Source organism: Heteronotia binoei, chromosome 7 (genome assembly GCF_032191835.1).
Source record: "Heteronotia binoei isolate CCM8104 ecotype False Entrance Well chromosome 7, APGP_CSIRO_Hbin_v1, whole genome shotgun sequence".
NCBI classification, from domain to species: Eukaryota; Metazoa; Chordata; class Lepidosauria; order Squamata; family Gekkonidae; genus Heteronotia; species Heteronotia binoei.
The window spans coordinates 34,499,842-34,519,478 of NC_083229.1; the positions used below are offsets into that span (position 1 = coordinate 34,499,842).

At 46.6% G+C, this 19,637-nt stretch overlaps 1 protein-coding gene and 1 pseudogene across 1 annotated transcript; one reads left to right on the forward strand and one right to left on the reverse strand.

Moving 5' to 3' along the window:
- The first annotated feature begins 240 nt into the window (after positions 1 to 240).
- Positions 241 to 2,142, forward strand: LOC132575511 (cyclin-dependent kinase 11B-like; annotated as a pseudogene).
- Positions 2,143 to 8,589: 6,447 nt separating this feature from the next.
- On the reverse strand, positions 8,590 to 9,769 carry LOC132575006 (dnaJ homolog subfamily C member 17-like). Its single transcript, XM_060243327.1, has one exon. The coding sequence runs from the start codon at positions 9,587 to 9,589 to the stop codon at positions 8,666 to 8,668; it is 924 nt and encodes a 307-aa protein (XP_060099310.1). The 5' UTR covers positions 9,590 to 9,769; the 3' UTR covers positions 8,590 to 8,665.
- Between the last annotated feature and the right edge of the window lie 9,868 nt (positions 9,770 to 19,637).

Below are 19,637 nucleotides of genomic sequence, written 5' to 3' on the forward strand. Positions count from 1 at the left end.
CGGGGTCCTGGAGCGTCGCAAGGTCCAAGACAGCTGCTTTCAATTTTTTTTTCTACTGAAAGATTAAGCAAAATGGGCTACTTGAATTGACGTAAGATATTAAGGTACCGCTTTCCTCTCCTTTCTTGTGTCGTCAAATCACGCGTGCCCTAAAGACGAATTAGTTGGGCGTGGGGTTTTCCCGCGGTCAGTTTGAACCGGTGGGATTGTGGAGGCGGTGGCGCGAGTGCCAGACACAGAATGGGCGATCAAAAGGAATCTTGGGAAGTGAAAACACTCGATGAAGGTCTTCAGGCGAAGAAACGTCGAAAGGAACACGAGGAGATAGCAGGCCTCAAGAAGCGCCTGAAAAATCCTGCGGCTCGGGATTCAGAGCGTGACTCCCTTGAAGAGGGAGAGCTGAGAGACCCCCGCAGGGCAAAGAGGAGGAGAGGACGACGACTCCTGGGCGCTGACTCTCAGCCCAGCCCATCGAATGTCTCGGAAGGAGAAGACCCGCCACAGGAGGGACGAGAAGAGGAAACAGAACCGGAGGCGTCGCAGCCCCTCGGCAGGAGGGAAACACGCTAGGGTGGAAGAGAAGGAAGGGGAGCAGGAACGCAGGGAAAGGCCCCGAGAAGAAGAGCAGGATGAAGCCCGCCGTGAATGGGAAAAGCCGAAAAGGAGGGAGATGGCGAGGGGCCATTCCAGGAAGAAGAGAGGGAAAGGAGAGCAGGAGAAAAAAGCGCGGGAGAAGCAGAAGGAACGAGGAGAAGCCGGACGAGAGTTTCCGCGCATCGCAGAACGGCGAGAGGAGAAGACAGCGAGAAAGGCCGCGTCAGGAGCCGCAGTCCCCTTCCGAGAGCGAATAAAAGGGGAAAGGCGCAAAAGGAGAGCTCCCCTTTCAGGACCGGGAAAGCAGCCCCGAGGAATGGGAAGACGAGGAGCGATTCTGAAGACGTTTCCGAGCGGTCTGCCCAAGAGGGGAGCGAAGAAGAAACGAGTGCAGAGGAGGAGACGGGTGAAGCCAGCCCGCAGTCCGACCCCGATTCGCCCCTGGCGCTGAAGCAAGAGCTGCCCAAGTACCTGCCTGCTTTTCAGGGCTGTCGGAGCGTAGAGAAGTTTCAGTGCATGAACCGAATCAAGGAAGGCGCCTACGGCGTGGTGTACAGAGCGAAGGACAAAAAAACCAAGGAGATCGTGGCCCTGAAGAGGCTGAAGATGGAGAATGAGAGTGAAGGTTTTCCCATCACCTCGCTCAGGGAAATCAGCAGAATCCTGAAAGCACAGCACTCAAATATTGCCACCCTCAAGGAGATTGTTGTTGGCAGCAACATGGACAAAATCTACATTGTCATGAATTATGTGGACCATGCCCTGAAGAAACAATGAAGCAGCCGTTCTTGCCTGGGGAAGTGAAAACATTGCTGATCCAGCTGTTACAGGGAGTCCAGCACCTTCATGACATCTGGATTCTGCACGGGAACTTGAAGACTTCTAACCTGCTGTTGAGCCATGCTGGCATCTTAAAAGCTGGAGACTTTGGGCTGGCCCGCAAATACGGGTCACCTTTGAAACCGCATATGCCCGTAGTTGTCATGCTGTGGTACAGGGCGCCAGAATTGCTCCTCAGAGCCAAGGACTATTCCACAGCTATTGACATGTGGGCTGTGGGTTGTATATTTTGAGAGCTGCTAACCCAAAAGCTGCTCTTTCCAGGAAAGTCAGAAATAGACCAAGTTAACAAAATTTTCAAGGACCTGGGAACTCCAAGTGAGAAAATCTGGCCCATAGTCAAGAAGATGACCTTCACAGAGTACCCGTACAACAATCTGCAGGAGATTTGGGGCACTGCTCTCTGACCAAGGATTTGATCTCATGAACAAGTTCCTGACGTACTGCCCGGGCAAGAGAATTAGTGCAGAAGATGGTCTAAAGCACAGATACTTCCAAGAGTCCCCCCTTCCTATCGACTCATCCATGTTTCTGACGTGGCTTGCCAAAAGTGAGCAGCAGCAGGTTAAATGCGGGATGAATCCATGGCCTCCCAAAGGGATAATTATCTGAAGGACATGGGCTTTCAACTGACAACTACAAACTCAGGATCATCAGCTGCAGGCCCTGGCTTCCTTTTGAAGTTCTAAGTGGAAGGCGAAGTGGGGCAAGGAATTTGAGGCATAAGTTTTCATGTACAAGGACACTTCTTTGGATACAAAGAACAGAGTGAGATTATTATTACTAAACCTTGATCTATGAGGACAATGGACAATTCAGTTTTCTTTCAGTTTTTATGGATGTTATCAACCTACATAGCCAGGGGTGGCCAATGGTAGCTCTCCAGATGTTTTTTTGCCTACTATCAGCCCCGGACAGCATGGCCAATGGCTGGGGCTGATGGGAGTTGTAGGCAAAAAACATCTAGAGAGCTACCGTTGGCCACCCCTGACATAGACTTTTTCCCCATTACATGCAGGCAACTGACCAATGGGAAATTATTTTCTGTGAATACGCATGCTCATAGATAATATTATACTTTAGAATAGCTGCAATAGCTATTCACAAGCCATTGTATTCACACATTTTGAATTTTTTAGTGTTAACCTCTTGTAAAGGCCATTGGCTCTAAGCAATAAAACTGAACTTTTTCTTCTGTTTCGCAACACATGTCTGTCTATGATTCCTGGTAAGTGTGTACCAACAACTTGAAGGAGCAAAACTGGTGATCTTGAATGTTCAGAAGGGTTTTGCTTTTGCACTACTGTGGATAACTGTTCCTCATGGGCTTGTTGATCACGAGGTTTCTGCTTGTTGGCAGTGATTACACCTAACTCAGGGGTGTCAAACTCATGTATGTCATAAAATGTAATGCCAGGTAGTGGAGATATAAACTTTATAAAGGCACAGAAAAATACAATTAAATATTTTTTTAACCTAAAATAAAACATGCTTAAAACTTTTAGCAGGCTTGCAATATTTTGTGTTTTTTTCTTTTATTTTTAAAAACTTTTTTGTTGTGTTTTGCTTGTAAATTTGTAAAATAAAAAATTCTTTTAAATAAAAAAGTGACACTTTTTTTTAAAAAGTCTAATAAGGAAATAACATATGAATTTCAAATAGACACACCACATCCATGGCAATTACAAAATTGGTCAACAGCTCCCAACTATTGATTAAACACGAGAGAGTTGTACATAATATCTATATACAAGAATCCAAGCAGAAAATGGTCAATGGGTTGCTTTCCAGAAGAAGAATTGCAGATTTATACCCCACCCTTCTCTCTGAATCAGAGACTCAGAGCGACTTACAATCTCCCATATCTTCTCCCCCCACAACAGACACCCTGTGAGGTGGGTGGGGCTGAGAGGGCTCTCACAGAAGCTGCCATTTCAAGGACAACCTATGCGATAGCTTTGGCTAACCCAAGGCCATTCCAGCAGGTGCAAGTGGAGGAATTGGACAGCTCTTGTCAGAAGTAACATGTTTTGCTGTATCTGCATCAGTAAGGCCACCAAAGAATGTGCATAGAAATTACGATTACTTCAGATACGTAGCTGTGAAGCTTGGATCAGAACCAGTGGGTTGGTCAAATCAAGTGTTTTCAGCTAAATATGAGGAAAAATTTCCCCAGTGGAACAGGTTTCCTCAGGAGGTGGTGGGCTCTCCTTTGGAGATTTTTAAACAGAGGCTGGATGGCCATCTGACAGCAATGCTTATTCTGTGAACTCAGGCAGACCATGAGAGGTAGGGCAGGAAGGGTTGCATCAGTGCTTAGTTATCATGGCCCTTTCTTACATGTCTAGGGAAATGCTGGTTGACACTTTGTCAATCTGCAATTTTTCTCCAGGTCAGTTTGGCCAGGGATCCTGGATATTGTTGTTTGCCAGCTTTGTGAGGTATTTGTGAGCTTCCTGCATTGTGCAGGGAAATTAGATTAAATGACCTTGGATGTACCTTTAAACTCTATGATTCTAACAAAGTTTGAGTTCAGTGGCACCTTTAAGACCAACAAAGTTTAATTCAAGGCAGGGGTAGAATTCTAGCAGGAGCTCCTTTGCATATTAGGCCACACACCCCTGATGTAGCCAATCCTCCAAGAGCTGGGAGGATTGGCTACATCAGGGGTGTGTGGCCTAATATGCAAAGGAACTTGACTTGAAATTATCCCAGATTCAAACTACTGAAATTATGTGAGTAAAAGTAGCTTTCTAGAAGCATCTGCAATTAAAATTTCTTGACATGTTTCGAAGATAAAGTTTGGAAAATAAATGCATACAGGCAATAAAACAATATTATCAATCATATATCATTATACTTTGTCAGGAAAAGATTAAATGTGGAAACTGAAGCTCATAAAACCTATCTTCCAAATAGAATATTTTTAAAATGCACATGAAATCTGGCATTACTTATTTATGAAAGCCTCATCATTTTCTGTTTTATCATATTTAGCTGATGACTAATTTCATTTGGCAGACGCATCCTGTTTTCCTGCTGTTTTGCTTTTATTTGTTCTATATTGCTTTAAACCTCTTGTAGGCTACTGTGGGGGATTGTAGGACAGAAGGACAGGATATAAATTCATGAAAGATTTCAGAATTCTTCAGTGTTTTCTTGGCAGATTTTAGCAGAATGTGATCAGCTTTGTAAATATGGATACTTTCAAAAATTAGTGTCATGCGTTTTCTTGCCAGTTGGGTTCCAAATGACCTTATTTATGTTCCACTGTTTATTTCTAAATTTTATACAGATTTCTGCTTGTGTTTTATTTTATGAGCTGCCCCAAGAAGGTTTGTTGGAGAGGTTGCATAGACATTTTCTACAGAAATATATACTTGATGGAAATTGTAAATATCACAGTATATAAAGTGTCATTGTTACAGTTAGCCCCCATAGGGTTTTCAAGGCAAGGGATTAACAAAGACAGTCTGACTTTGCCTGCCTCTGTGTAGCAACCCTGGTCGTCCTTGGTGGTCTCCCATCTACGTACTAATCAGGGCTGACCCTGCTTAGCTTCCAAGATCTAACAAGTTGGGACAGGTCATCCAGTTCAGGGCACTTTCTCTTTAACTGTACCTAATAATTCATTTATGAAAGAGCCCCGTGGCACAGAGTGGTAAAGCTGCAGTACTGCGGTTTGAACTCTCTGCTCACAACCTGAGTTTGATCCCAGCGGAAGCTGGTTTCAGATAGCCGGCTCAGATTGATTCAGCCTTCCATCCTTCCGAGGTCAGTAAAATGAGTACCCAGCTTGCTGGGGGGACAGTGTAGAAGAGTGGGGAAGGCAATGGCAAACCACCCTGTAAAAAGTCTGCCGTGAAAACACTGTGAAAGCAACATCACCCCAGAGTCGGAAACGACTGGTGCTTGCACAGGGGACTACCTTTAACTTTACAATAATTAATTTAGTGTTCAATACCATGAAACTAGAGGAGGTGGTTTGCCTTTTTTCCCCCAGGCCTGCCCTGGGCCACTGAGCATTGTGAGAATTTTGATCACTATGCATCAGTGAAGGTGAGCAAAAATACACAAAGCCATCCCTTAACAACATTGATTGTATGCATTGTACCCAGTGCTGGTTTAAGATAAAGTCATTTGACAGTCTATCTACAGAATACCATTTTGTGATGGCTGGCTCCATCGAGTGGATAAAAGTGCATGCCTGGAAAGCCCCTTTGCAGGAAAGAAGACAGAAAGCCTATTATCCACTTTCTCTGATTTTACCAAAGAACCGTATCATAAGCATGAAGGTAGAGCTGTCCAGTCACCTTGCAGTTATGTTCTGCAGCAGCAAAGCATCACACCATTGTTGATACATCTATCCATGAAGCAATATGCAGACAGATCTTGGATCTTCAGCATCATACCCTGAGATGAACAGTCATTCCTCAATGGCTCATTGCTCTGCTTCCATTGGCAGTTCCAAGACTCTTCAGATTGTTTTATTAGGATGTAGAGGCTCCCTCAAGTGGCCATTCTGAGCACCTGACCGTGCATGTAGGAATAAGAAAAAAATAATCCTAAAAATTTCAATAGGATCATCTAATATCATCAGGTATATAAAATATGGAAAACTATTGTTTATTTTGAATTGTTTCTTCTGTTTATTGTAACTTCTAGTATCCAGTTCACTATGCAAAGGAGGAATATGTTCAAAGCATTCAGTTATGAACTCAACATAAAAATATTACATGCAGGCATGTACCCATAAATTTTATAGTGAGAGTAAGGCTGCCAAGTCCCCACCATTTTAAGCACCGAAACTCATTGAGTGGTGTGGGGTGAAGTCATGGATAGTGTCTGATTATGTCATAGAGTGGGGCCTGGTGATGTCACTGAATTGTATTACACCACCAAGTATGTACCACATGGTATCTGGGTGGAGCCACAATCACGCGGCTTTGAAGAGATGGGCCATTTAATAGAATAAAACAATGTTTACAATGGAAATTATATATTGAATATAAAATCTAGTTGAATTTTAGTGCCTCACTTAGTGCCAAATACTCAGTTTTAACAAAAAGTCCTGGTAAGGTGCTCATTTGGCACTGGTAAACAAAAAGGCTATACTGGGCATAATGGAACTTGCCTGAAGAACAACCATGTGGAACAGGGGCTGAGTGGAAAGGCAGGCCCACTGCTTAGTGAAGGAAAAGCACTCTGTGCATGTGGAGACAGCCTAGATAGTATGCCCCCTCAACTCATTGACCTTTTGTTGTAAAGGCAGTGACTTATGATTTTTGCGATGATAGCTTAAGGAGAATGTTTCTGCCTCTCTAGGCTATAAACTGCTGCTCTGTAAGAGGAGGAGTCTGACTGCTAACACCACTGCCTTCCCTGCTTTTCTCCCTGCAGCACCTGAACCAGGAGAATCTACATTGTATAGATATGTGGCAAATAATCTGGAACTCACTTGAAATTAGCTATGGCATAACTTTTTAAATAAACCCATGTTGCCTGCTAGGGCATTTATAAATTGATTTTTTTTTTTGTTACTAATATCTGCACATATTGACATTTAGTGGTTCTGTAAGCCTTAAAAGGGAGAGGAGGAGGAAGAAGATATTGGATTTATATTTATAAATATCTACACACATAAGAGAAGCCATGTTGGATCAGGCCAACGGCCCATCCAGTCCAACACTCTGTGTCACACAGTGGCAAAAAATTTTATATATACACACACACTGTGGCTAATAGCCACTGATGGACCTGTGCTCCATATTTTTATCTAAACCCCTCTTGAAGGTGGCTATGCTTGTGGCCGCCACCACTTCCTGTGGCAGTGAATTCCACATGTTAATCACCCTTTGGGTGAAGAAGTACTTCCTTTTATCCGTTTTAACCTGTCTGCTCAGCAATTTCATCGAATGCCCACGAGTTCTTGTATTGTGAGAAAGGGAGAAAAGTACTTCTTTCTCTACTTTCTCCATCCCATGCATTATCTTGTAAACCTCTATCATGTCACCCCGCAGTCGACGTTTCTCCAAGCTAAAGAGTCCCAAGCGTTTCAACCTTTCTTCATAGGGAAAGTGCTCCAGCCCTTTAACATGCTATACTCTGAATCTCAAAGCAGTCACAATCTCCTTTGCCTCGCCCCACAAGACACCCTGTGAGGTAGGTGGGGCTGGGAGAGCTCTTACAGCAGCTGTCCTTTCAAGGCCCACTCCTACGAGAGCTATGGCTCACCCAAGGCCATTCCAGCAGCTGCAAATGGAGAAGTGGGGAATCAAACCCAGTTCTCCAAGATAAAAGTCCGCACACTTAAACACTACACCAAACTGGCTCTCTTACTTGTCTTTAAAAGACAAGAAGAGAGGCACTTACAATCTCCATGCCCCCCTTCATGTCCAGAGGTGTGGGATCTTGCCTGGTGATGGGATCCCATATCTCTGGTATATTCAAGGTGACTGTAGCCATTTGGGGTGAGTTCCAAGGGCATGGCTGTTTCTCATCCAGTTTGCTACCAACAGGGGAGGAAGGTGCACATAACACAGTGCACAGCGCATAACTTGCCCTACCCATATGGCTGCAGTATACACACACATACCACAGCTGCATGGAATTGTACACATTGGTGGGACAGAAAGGAGTCTGTTCTCAAATATAACGGGAAATCATAAAAAAATGATGGCTCTTTTTACTACATCTAGCAAAGGCTTTTCTCTTTTTGCCTATTGATTGCTACTGTTTTTAGCTCTTGCTCAAAATGTCAGATTAACTGAGCCCACAGCTTTTGGCTGCTCTATGTAATATGGATTTTAACTAATAATACCAATTTAGCTATTTTTTTCTCCAAATAAACCACAAACACTAAGGTGAGATTTCATCAAAGGTGTTCTAAAAGACATATTCTCATATGTCTCTACCAGCTCCCAAATAAAAATTTTTGCTAATACATTTCTTCATGTATCAGCAAGCACAGAGGCTTCTTTGCATACCATTCATTCACAAATACCATCTGTGCATTGCTGGAAACGGAATTCTTTCATGAAACAGGCAGCAGGGGGAAAATTCATCTGAATTCCCAATATTTGTAAAAAAACAGTTTGAAAAGCCTCTTTCTAGACTATTCAGTAAAACATGTGTGTGGCTTGATAAATTCTACTGTTTGTGTTTTTTAAATTTTTATTTAAAAGGGTATTTATTATTCAGCGGAAGTGAAAGAATTATTTTCTTCCGTATATTATGTGCAAGACTCCTCATCTTCTTGTTTCATCTGCTCAATCAGTTTCTGTCTCTCAGCGGCTTGGCGCATCTGCATCATCACAAGACTTTCATAATCTCGCTCAGAAATTACAGAATCCAGGGCTATTGGTGGCTGGATGGTCCCATCAGAAAACACTGTGCTGTTTTTCAACTGGCCCTCTAGCCAGGAGATCTTCAGAGGATTGTTTATCAGGCCAACTTCATTCTTTAGTGCCATCTCAGCAGCTTTCACTGTGGCAAATTCCACAATTGCAGTCCCGGTCTTCTTGCCTGAAATCACTACATTCAGAACCTCACCGTACTTCTGTAAGATTTGCAGGAGAACTTCTTCGGAGTAGCTTCCTTGCGTCTCATCTTTCTTGCACTTCCATCGCAGTTTGAGCCTGGGGGCTCCTTTGCCTTCCTCTCCACACCCATCTCGTTTGCTTTGTAGTCGCTGCTCTCTCTCAACTCGAATTTGCTCCTGGATGAGTTTTTGCTGCTCCTCCAGCTGGCGGGATCCCTCTTCGCGTAGCTGCAGGATCTCTTCTTCTAATGCTCTGGTTATTCGGGTCTCCTCTTCCTTGCTCACTTGGATCTGGGCTTGTCTTTCCCTGGCTTCAAGGTCAAGCTTAACTTTTTTCCTCCTTTCATCAAATTTTTGAGTCCTTTCTGCTGCCCGTTTCTTGGCTTTTCTCATCTTATCATACGCTGCCCTTGCTGCGGCATCTGTTAGAAGTGCCAGTGCCTGAGACAACTGATGAAAGAGCTCGGCTGCTTCGGGATTATCTGGATTTTTATCTGGATGGCAAGTAAGTGCCTTCTGTCTGTAGGCTTTCTTAATCTCTTTATCCGCCGCCTTCTCAGCAACTCCCAACAACGCGTACAAATCCAGCGCCAGCAGGTCTTTATCAACCGCCATTAATCTCCTCACGGTCGCTTTCCTCTCCTCCCGTTAAACCCACTGAACTCCACGCCAGTCACTACTATCGCTCCCAGCTCTTCTTCCTCCACGGTTTGCTCGTCCCGTGGGCTGTCGGGAAATGTAGTCTTTTCCTCTTGGTAAACCGGTGCCCTGACTCTCCCAGGGTCCCGCTTGCAGCGCTGTGGGAAGGGAGGAGAGCGAAGACGCCTATAATAGGATGGCTGCCTGAAGGGGGCGGGCCAGCAGCAAGCGCGGGAAGCTAGGACCCGCCTAACCCGACGCCGGACGTATCAGTGGGTCTGGGGGGAGGGGCAACTGGCCCCTTTCGCGGACTTCAGTGATGGATGTCTTGGGTCGTGTCAACGCTGCCCCACTTCTCCGGGTCGCGTGACGTAGCTGTTGGGAGCCATGGCCACTGTAATCGGAGATTTCGAGAGCTCCCACGGTCCTCTTACGTACCCAAAACCAACTGCGCCAAAAAATACCAGACATTTAGTCCAAAATAGGAAATTACAGTATATTATGAAAAAAGAAGATATTGGATTTATATCCCGCCCTCTACTCCGAAGAGTCTCAGAGCTGCTCACAATCTCCTTTACCTTCCTCCCCCACAACAGACACCCTGTGAGGTGGGTGGGGCTGAGAGGGCTCTCACAGCAGCTGCCCTTTCAAGGACAACCTCTGCCAGAGCTATGGCTGATCCAAGGCCATGCTAGCAGGTGCAAGTGGAGGAGTGGGGAATCAAACCCGGTTCTCCCAGATACGAGTCTGCACACTTAACCACTACACCAAACTGGCTCTCCACAAGCATCCAAAAAAAAAACCCAAAATAGGGATCAAGTGGCACCTTTAAGACCAACCAATTTTTATTCCGAACATAAGCCTTTGTGCGCTCTCTTAAGCACACTTCATCAGACCAGGGGATCAGGTATTGTGAGCTGAAATACAAGCAGTCTGGCAAACTAACTGGTCAGATGGTCACATAAAACAGTGCGGCTAGGCCACACAGTGATTCACCTAGATTTGCAGAAACACCATTTGGCAGAGAATTTTATTACCCTTTATGGCTATCCAGACCAAATGGCCTAGCCACACTGTTTTATGTAACCATGTGACCAGTTAGTTTGCCAGACTGCTTGTATTTCAGCTCACAATAACTGATCTCCTGGTCTGATGAAGTGTGCTTAAGAAAGCGCACAAAAGCTTAATGTTATGAATAAAAATTGGTTGGTCTTAAAGGTGCAGCTTGATTCCTGCTTTGTTCTGCTGCTTCGGACCAACACGGCTGCCCGCTTGGATCCAAGCATCCAAAAATTCATACATGAGTAATAAAAATAGGGTTACCAATTCCCAGGTGGGAGCAGGGGATCCCCTGGTTTGGAGGCCCTCCCCCCGCTTCCAGGTCATCAGAAGGCGGAGGAGGGGAGGAATGTCTGCTGGACACTCCATTATTCCCTATGAAGATTGATTCCCATAGGGTGTAATGGAGAATTGATCCGTGGGTATCTGGGGCTCTGGGGAGGCTGGTTTTTGAGGTAGAGGCACCAAATATGCAGCATAGCATCCAGTGCCTCTCCCCAAAATACCCCCCAAGTTTTAAAAAGATTGGACTAGGGGGTTCAATTTTATGAGCCCCAAAAGAAGGTGCCCCTATCCTTAATTATTTCCAATTGAGGAAAGGCATTTAAAAAGGTGTGTAGTCCCTTTCAATGTGATGGCCAGAACACCCTTTGGAGTTCAATGATGCTTGTCACAACTTTGCTCCTGGCTCCACCTCCAATGTCTCCTGGCTCCGCCCCTAAAGTCTCCTAGCTCCACCCCCAAAGTCCCCAGATATTTCTTGAATTGGACTTGGCAATCCTAAATAATAATGACTAGTCCTATACAATAAGTCCCATACAAAATATGTTGATTTCACTGGGTGGCTCTGAAGGAATTCACAAATCTTCACCGGGTAATTTTACTCCAAACTAATACACAGAAGGAAGTCTATCCACAGATGTCATTCGACTGATTACAGCTTCTTCATAAGCCAACTAAACCTGTAAAGTCATCCTGACTAGTTATCATACACACCCATTTTCAGTTTCCCAAGTGACGGCTGTGGATGGACTCCATTCTGTGTATTACTTTGGAGTAAAATTACCCAGTGAAGATTTGTGAATTCCTTCAGAGTCACCCAGTGAAATCAACATATTTTGTATAGGACTTATTGTATAGGACTGTTCATTTTTATTACTCATGTATGAATTTTTGGATGCTTGTGCACTTTCATAATATACTGTAATTTCCTATTTTGTGTTAAGTGTTCGGTATTTTTGGCGCAGTTGTTTTTGGGTACATAGTCAATACTGTACCAGTACCACCACTGTTTTCTACCGACGGTCCGCTTGGCAGAGCAGAGTCGAGACACCGAGGAGCAGGGTTGCCAATCTCCAGCTGGGACCTAGAGTACTACAGTATAGAACAGGTAATGTAAAAACCAAAAAACACTGTGGAAAATTAATGAAAGAATATTAAAGATGAGTTTATAAATATGAATTGATTATTCCAAAATACATTTGACAAAATACATATCACTTCACAATATACAACAAATCACAAGTTCAAAATTCCAATGTGCAAAGAATAAAGTCCAAAGCTGTTTCCCATTCACCATGTCGATTTCCAACCTAAAGCGCTTGTAGATCGTTTGCCCGTCTCTGCAGGTAAATTAAAATGCCAGTGCTAAAAGTATTTTGCATGCAGTCAATTCTGATTTTTCAAGAATATCTCTTTGATTTTTAAAGATGCCAGTGTTTTTTGGTTTTTACATAATCTCCAGGTGGGGCAGGGAATCTCCCGGTTTGGAGGCCCTCCACGGCTTCAGGGTCATCAGGGGTAGGGAAATGTCTGCTGGGCACACCATTATTCCCTATAGAGACCAATTCCTATAGGGTATAATGGAGAATTGATCCACAGTTATATGGGGCTCTGGGGGGGGGCTATTTTTTTGAGGTAGAAGCACCGAATTTACAGCATAGAATCCAATGCCTCTCCTCAGAACACCCTCCAAGTTTCAAAAGGATTGAACCAGGGGTTCCAATTCTATGAGCTTCAAAAGCAGGTGCCCCTATCCTTCATTATTTCCAATGGAGGGAAGGCATTTAAAAGGTGTGCGGTCCCTTTAAATGTGATGGCTAGAACTCCCTTTGGAGTTGTCACAACCTTGCTCCTGGCTCCACCCCCCAACATCTCCTGGCTGCACCCCAAAGTTTCCTGGCCCAACTCCCAATGTCCCCAGATATTTCTTGAATTTGACTTGGCAACCCTACTGAGGAGGTGGCCCAACTTCCGACTTTCATTGAGGCATGAGGAGCTTGTCGAGGGTCTGGTGGGAGAAAGAATCCACCACGACTTCGCAGACAGGAAGATGAGGGCCCAGGCCGTTGACAGGGAGCCCTTCCTTTCCCCCAGTGGTTGTCTGGCTTCCCTTTGGTGGCAACTGGACTGCTGGATCCTCATTCCTCACAGGCGCCCCACTGGGATGTACTAAAAGGAATGGCAGGATTGCCTATTGGAAACAATGGGAGAGGTTGGAAGGCCCACTGAAAATAATGGGAGCCAGGAATGCCAATTGACTTGCATGGGCTCCATAAAAATACACTATAGCTCTAAAAGAGTTGCAAACAAAATGCTCTCTGGGCCCAGACAGACTACTCTGGGAATGGAATGACAGCCCCCAGAGTGAAATGACAGTCCCTACAGGTAGCAGGAGTGTTCAGGGTCTGGAATGAGTAGCCCCCAGAGTGGAATGACAGCCCTGGAGGTAGCAGAACTGTTATGGAACAAGAATGACAGCCCCCAGAGTGGAATACAGTCCCTAGAGGTAGCAGAAGTGTTCTGGGCTGGGAATGACAGGCCCAAGGGTGGAATGACAGCCCATGGAGGTAGGAGATGTGTTCTGGGACTGGAATGACAGGCCTGAGTTCAATTACAGTCCTTAGGAGTAGCTGGTGTGTTCTGGGACTGGAATGATAGCCCCCAGAGCGGAATGAGATTCCCTGGAAGTAGCAGGAGTGTTCTTCAAATAAAACGACAACCCCCAGAGTGGAATAACAGCCCTTGTGGGTAGGAGGAGTGTTCTGGGATTGGAATGACAGCTCCCAGAGGGTGATGGCAGTCCCTTCAGTTAGCATTAGTGGTCTGGGACTGGAATGACAACCCTTGGGTGTTGCAGGAGTTTTCTGGGACTGCAGTAACAGGCCCCAGAGTGGAATGACAGTCCCTGGGAGTAGCAGGAGTGTTCTAGGACTGTGTTAGGCTATGTTCAGCCACTGCTGATTTTTCACATTGGCCAACAGTATTCAGACCCACCAGAAAAATACAACAGATGCTATGATCAGCAAAAGAAAAGAGAGATCCCCTAACTTCTGCAGGAGTATACTTCATACCTTGCAGTTGTGGACAGGTTTACATCAGGACCACATACTGTAGCATCCAGACAAGAATAAAAGGACATGAAAGACACTGTAGACTTGGCCAACCTGAAAAACCAGCAGTGGATGAACATAGCCTAACTCAAACAGGAAATAGTATTTTATTCCAAGACACTGTAATGCTGGACAACACATCCAATTACCATGTCAGGGTACACAGGGAAGTCATTGAAATTCATAAGCATAAACACAATTTTAGCAGGAAAGAAGAGAGTTTAAAAATGAATTTTATTTCATCTATTTTATGCTTACAATAACCTAATGAGATTGGTTAGGCTTGCAGCATGTGACTGGCTGTAGGTCACCCAGCAAGCTTCCATGGCAGAGTAGGAATTTGAACCTGGGTCTCTCAGATCCTGGCCCAACACTTTAACTGCTACAACACACTGGCTCTCATCTTCACTGCTCTTTTACTGTTTGCCTCTTCATCCTGATCTAGAAATCTCAGAGTGGCTTACAATCTCCTTTACCTTCTTCTCCCACAACAGAGACTCTACCACTGAGCCACCGTCCCTCCCCTAAATTAAACAGAGATATTGGTGGGCTGCTGGGGCCTTGCACAGCACCAGCCTGATGTGTAGGTTTCTTTTGCAGAATGAAAGTCCTCCCTGTGATGCCAGAATGGACACACCTGAACAGGAATCTGGGGTTGTAAGTAAGTTCCAAACATGCTAGCCTTCTCAGTATCACAGTTGGCATCTTGTCATGCTTGGACCTCTTCTTTTTCAGCCTGCAAAAGCTAGTCTGGGAAATCAGAGCTCAACAAAGGAATATACTACTTAACTTGCTCTCCATCAGCTCAGATGTCCAAAGAGCTGCTGGAGCTCAACAAAGTTCTTGCTCTGAAAGAAGCCCTGGCCAGGAAGATGTCTTAGAATGACAGCCAGCTGGAACCCATTCAGTGCCAATATGAGGTAAAGAGTGCTGATGGAAACGGCACGTACAAGTATTTTCTGTGGACTACTCTCTTGGGTGTATTGCCTGCAATGGGGAATTGGTTTCCTTCCATTTAATGAGAATGAGGACAGTCGGAGAGACTGCAGAGAATCAGAGAAGGAATCCTTGCTGGGACACTGCCCCTCCCCATGGTTCCCTCTCCTGGATACCACAGTTTGTTAGGAGCTCAAGCAGACCACTTTCACAGCCACCCATCCCATTTTCACTTTTGGTTTTTCTTTAATATCTGTTGAAATGCTTTCAAGAGTCCCCAGTGAGCATGCTTAGTCCTTATCAAGAGGTTTTATTTATTTGCACAGCATGTACATTTAAAAAGCTGACCTTAACATACTGTTTATTAAGAGGTATTTTATTGCTCAGTATTTACTTTTTAATTAATAGGGGGCTTTTTTTTACTGTGCTTCACTTTATTAAACCCTGACAAAACAGAATGTTTGTCTTGTAAAATCCAGCTACTGTATAAGGCCCCCTATATACCCCCTCAGAAAACGGTACACTGGGGAAAAGATGTCCCTCATAATCCTTCACCCCCAATTCTCTTAATGTACAAGTGCCAGCCATATTTGGGTTAGGAGTAAGCCAGAGTGTGGTCTGGAAGTGTACAGTATAAATCAAGATGGAGAAGGACCAAACAAAATGGTTCCTAGCAGCAAAGCACAAGTCTGACTTGTTCTTTTGAGAGGTGGCTGTAGGGTGTCTCCAGGCTACAGCCCCCCCCTTCTAAAACAAAAAGTGGTATTTCTATCATGGAGTTCACAGGAAAGGTAAAATTCCTTCTTACCACAAAAGCCCAACACCCTAAATCCTTCCTTCCTAATCCAATCACCTTAATTAATGGGCCATCCCCACCACTGGGAAATTTTATCTCTCCAGCAACTAAGGATCATCAGCAGACATTAGCATTCTAACGTTCCTGGACAAATTACATCAATAAACATTAACACCTACTTACACCCAAAACCCATCTTCTGGCCTCATTCTCTGAACAAACATAGAACATAAGACTTTTGTATCTAGCACCTGGGAAACATTTAAGTCACCCTCACTACACAATGAGCATCCCATCAAACTATTGTATAAACCACTTAACACATCCAGCCATACCTCCAGGTTATGTTTTTGGCTATTTAAGGAAACTCTCTGGACATAACTCAGTGTGTCTTGTCTTAAGAACAAAAGAGAAGCCATGTTGGATCAGGCCAACGACCCATCCAGTCCAACACTCTGTGTCACACAGTGGCAAAAAATTTTATATATACACACACACTGTGGCTAATAGCCATTGATGGACCTGTGCTCCATATTTTTATCTAAACCCCTCTTGAAGGTGGCTATGCTTGTGGCCGCCACCACTTCCTGTGGCAGTGAATTCCACATGTTAATCACCCTTTGGGTGAAGAAGTACTTCCTTTTATCCGTTTTAACCTGTCTGCTCAGCAATTTCATCGAATGCCCACGAGTTCTTGTATTGTGAGAAAGGGAGAAAAGTACTTCTTTCTCTACTTTCTCCATCCCATGCATTATCTTGTAAACCTCTATCATGTCACCCCGCAGTCGACGTTTCTCCAAGCTAAAGAGTCCCAAGCGTTTCAACCTTTCTTCATAGGGAAAGTGCTCCAGCCCTTTAATCTTGTCCTGCTATAGACTTGCACCCCTACACTCTGTTTGGGCCACTTTCCATATTCATATCCTCTGCTTCATGAACTCCTGGATCTCTGAATGGTAACTATGTTTTCCCCAAATCCCTGCTATATCCCTCTCACCTCTGTATTTTTCTGTTAAGCCTGTGTTTTTCCAGTGTGAATCTATTTTCTGTATTTGTGGATTACTTTATCAATTTCTGTTAATAAAACAACCTCCCTCGGTGGAGGAACAGTCTGGTTAATTCTAAGAGTCCTCAAAGGAACAATCCTAGTAGACAATTGGTATAAAGACCTCCTGTTACCACCTCTCACAACCCAAAGTCTCCTTTAAGAGCTAATAGTCCCCAAAATATTAGGAGACTCCCCAATTCTGTTAAAGCTATGTGATGGCAAATATCTATGACTAGCCAAGCTCTTTATCATGTTCATTTAGAAGTAAAGACAGAGGCAGGGCTTTGAAAGTTTGGCTTTGTAATGTACTGGGAGACGAGACGTGGTGAAGGCATAGGTCTTTATTGGCTGGTACATCACATGAACTGAGAACACGCGGCCGGGTCCGCTAATATATACATGCATCCCGGGACATCCCCTTCGCTGGCCAGCCCAATCCTGGCCAGTTAAACTTCCCGCCCTTGGTCAGGATTGGCGGTGGCTTTTCCCGCGCTGCGCACGGCGACCCGAGGGTGGCTCGGGTCGCGCGGCGCTTGCGCTGAGTCCGATACACTACACTCCTCCCCTCCTAGTTTTAAACTACATAGTCCTGTAGGTACGCTGGCGTCCTGCGTTCCCGTGTTGATCTCCTCGGGGTTGCCGTTGGTGTGGGGCCCGATCCCAACGTGGGTGGCGCCGTTTCTGGCTGTTGCCGGCCCGGGTCGGGTGCTGGCTCCGGTTCTGGTCCCGCGGCTGCGGGGGCCTCGTACGTGGGTAGCTCCTGTATTGGCGGGGCCCCTTCTGGCGGTTCCGTTGCTGGCGGTTCCCTACTCTCTGCCTCTTCTGCCTCCTCGGGTAGGGTGCGGCGGCGCAGCTGGTCGATGTGCCGTCTCAGCACCTGGCCTCCGGCGGTGGTTACCTCGTATGACCGGGAGCCTGTCACCCTCAGAACCCTTCCCGCCAACCACTCGGGGCCGCTTGCGAAGTTTTTCGCATACACTGGGTCGCCCGGAAAGAATCCTCTCACTGCTTCCCGGACCTCGGGGGACCCGCGGACATCCGGCGCCCGGTCCGGGTGTAGCCTATCTAGACGAGTGGTCAGTTTCCTCCCCATGAGCAGTTCTGCGGGGCTGAAACCGGTTACCGGGTTTGGGGTGATCCTGTTGTGGAACAGGAATGCTGAGAGGCGGTGGTCCCAATCCCCATGTACTATACGGCCAAGGGCCTCTTTGGTGGTCCGCACCATGCGCTCCGCCTGGCCGTTGGTGGCTGGATGGAATGGGGCGGACCTTATGTGCCTTATGAGGTACCGGTCGGTGAACTCCCGGAATTCCCGGGAGGTGAATGCCGTGCCGTTGTCCGTCACCAGGGTGTCAGGGATCCCGTGTGTGCAGAGGACCCTTCTGAGCGCCCTGACTGCTGCTGCGGTGGAGGTCGAGGCCACCGGGATTACCTCTAGCCATTTTGTATATGCGTCCACAAGTATAAAGAAGATTTGGCCCTGATACGGCCCCGCGAAATCCACATGGAGGCGGGACCACGGCCGCCCGTTCGACTCCCACCTGTGGACCGGGGTGGACGGCGGATTGGGTCTGGACTCCTGGCATGGTTGGCACCTTCTTACCCACCCCTCTATTTCCTCATCCATGCCCGGCCACCACACGTAGCTCCGGGCCAGGGCTTTCATTCTCACGATGCCCGGGTGGGTCTCGTGGAGATCCTCCAATACCTGTCTGCGCAGGGGGGGGGGCACCACCACCCGGCTCCCCCAGAGTATGCACCCCTTGTGTGTCGATAGCTCGTCCTTCCTGGACGCGAACGGCCGGAATGCTTCTTCCACCTTGCCCGAGGGCCACCCCCTTCCCACCCAGTCCCTGACCCGTGCGAGGATGCGGTCTCTCCCAGTCGCCCGAGCCACCTCGTCCGCGTGCAGTGGGCGCTCGGGGAGCGACTCCATGAGCATCACCCCGTGTGCCGGGGCGGGATCTGGGTCCGTTGTGGGTAGCGGCAGGCGGCTGAGGGCATCTGCGTGACCCATTGCTTTACCGGGGCGGTGTATCAGTGCGTAAGTGTATGAATTCAGGAACTGGTTCCACCTTAAGACCCTCTGAGACAGAATCTGGGGGGTCTGACGATCGGGGGCTAGGAGGCCGAGGAGCGGCTTGTGGTCAGTGGCGATGGTGAAACGCCTACCGTAGAGGTAGTCGTTGAACTTATGCACCCCCGCCACGATCGCCAGGGCCTCCTTATCGATCTGGGCGTAGTTCCGCTCGGCAGGGGACAGAGTCCGGGAGTAGTAAGCGATCGGCGCCTCTCTCCCGTCCGGGAGTTGGTGCCCTAAGACCGCTCCTACTCCGTAGGGGGAGGCGTCGCAAGCCAGGATCAGGGGTAGGTTTTCATCGTAGTGATGAAGTACCGCGTTAGAGACCAAGAGGTCTTTCACTGCCTGGAACGCCGCGGCTTGGCGTTTACCCCAGACCCACGGGGCCTGTTTATCTAACAAGCGGTGCAACGGTTCCGCCATGGCGGCTTTGTGTGGCAGGAATGCATGATAAAAGTTCAATAATCCTAAAAAAACTCTGTAGTTCTGCCTTGCATTTGGGGGCAGGGGCCTGGACTATGGCCCTGGTCTTGTCCGCCGTCGGGTGAATTCCAGCCGCGTCCACGGCGAACCCCAGGAACTCCACTCGCGGAACACCCAACAAACATTTCTCCTTTTTGACTCTCAGCCCCGCCGCTTGGAACCGTCTGAGGACCTCTCGCAGGCGGCAGCTGAACTCTCCTTCGGTGGGGGCGGCGATTAAAACGTCGTCAAAG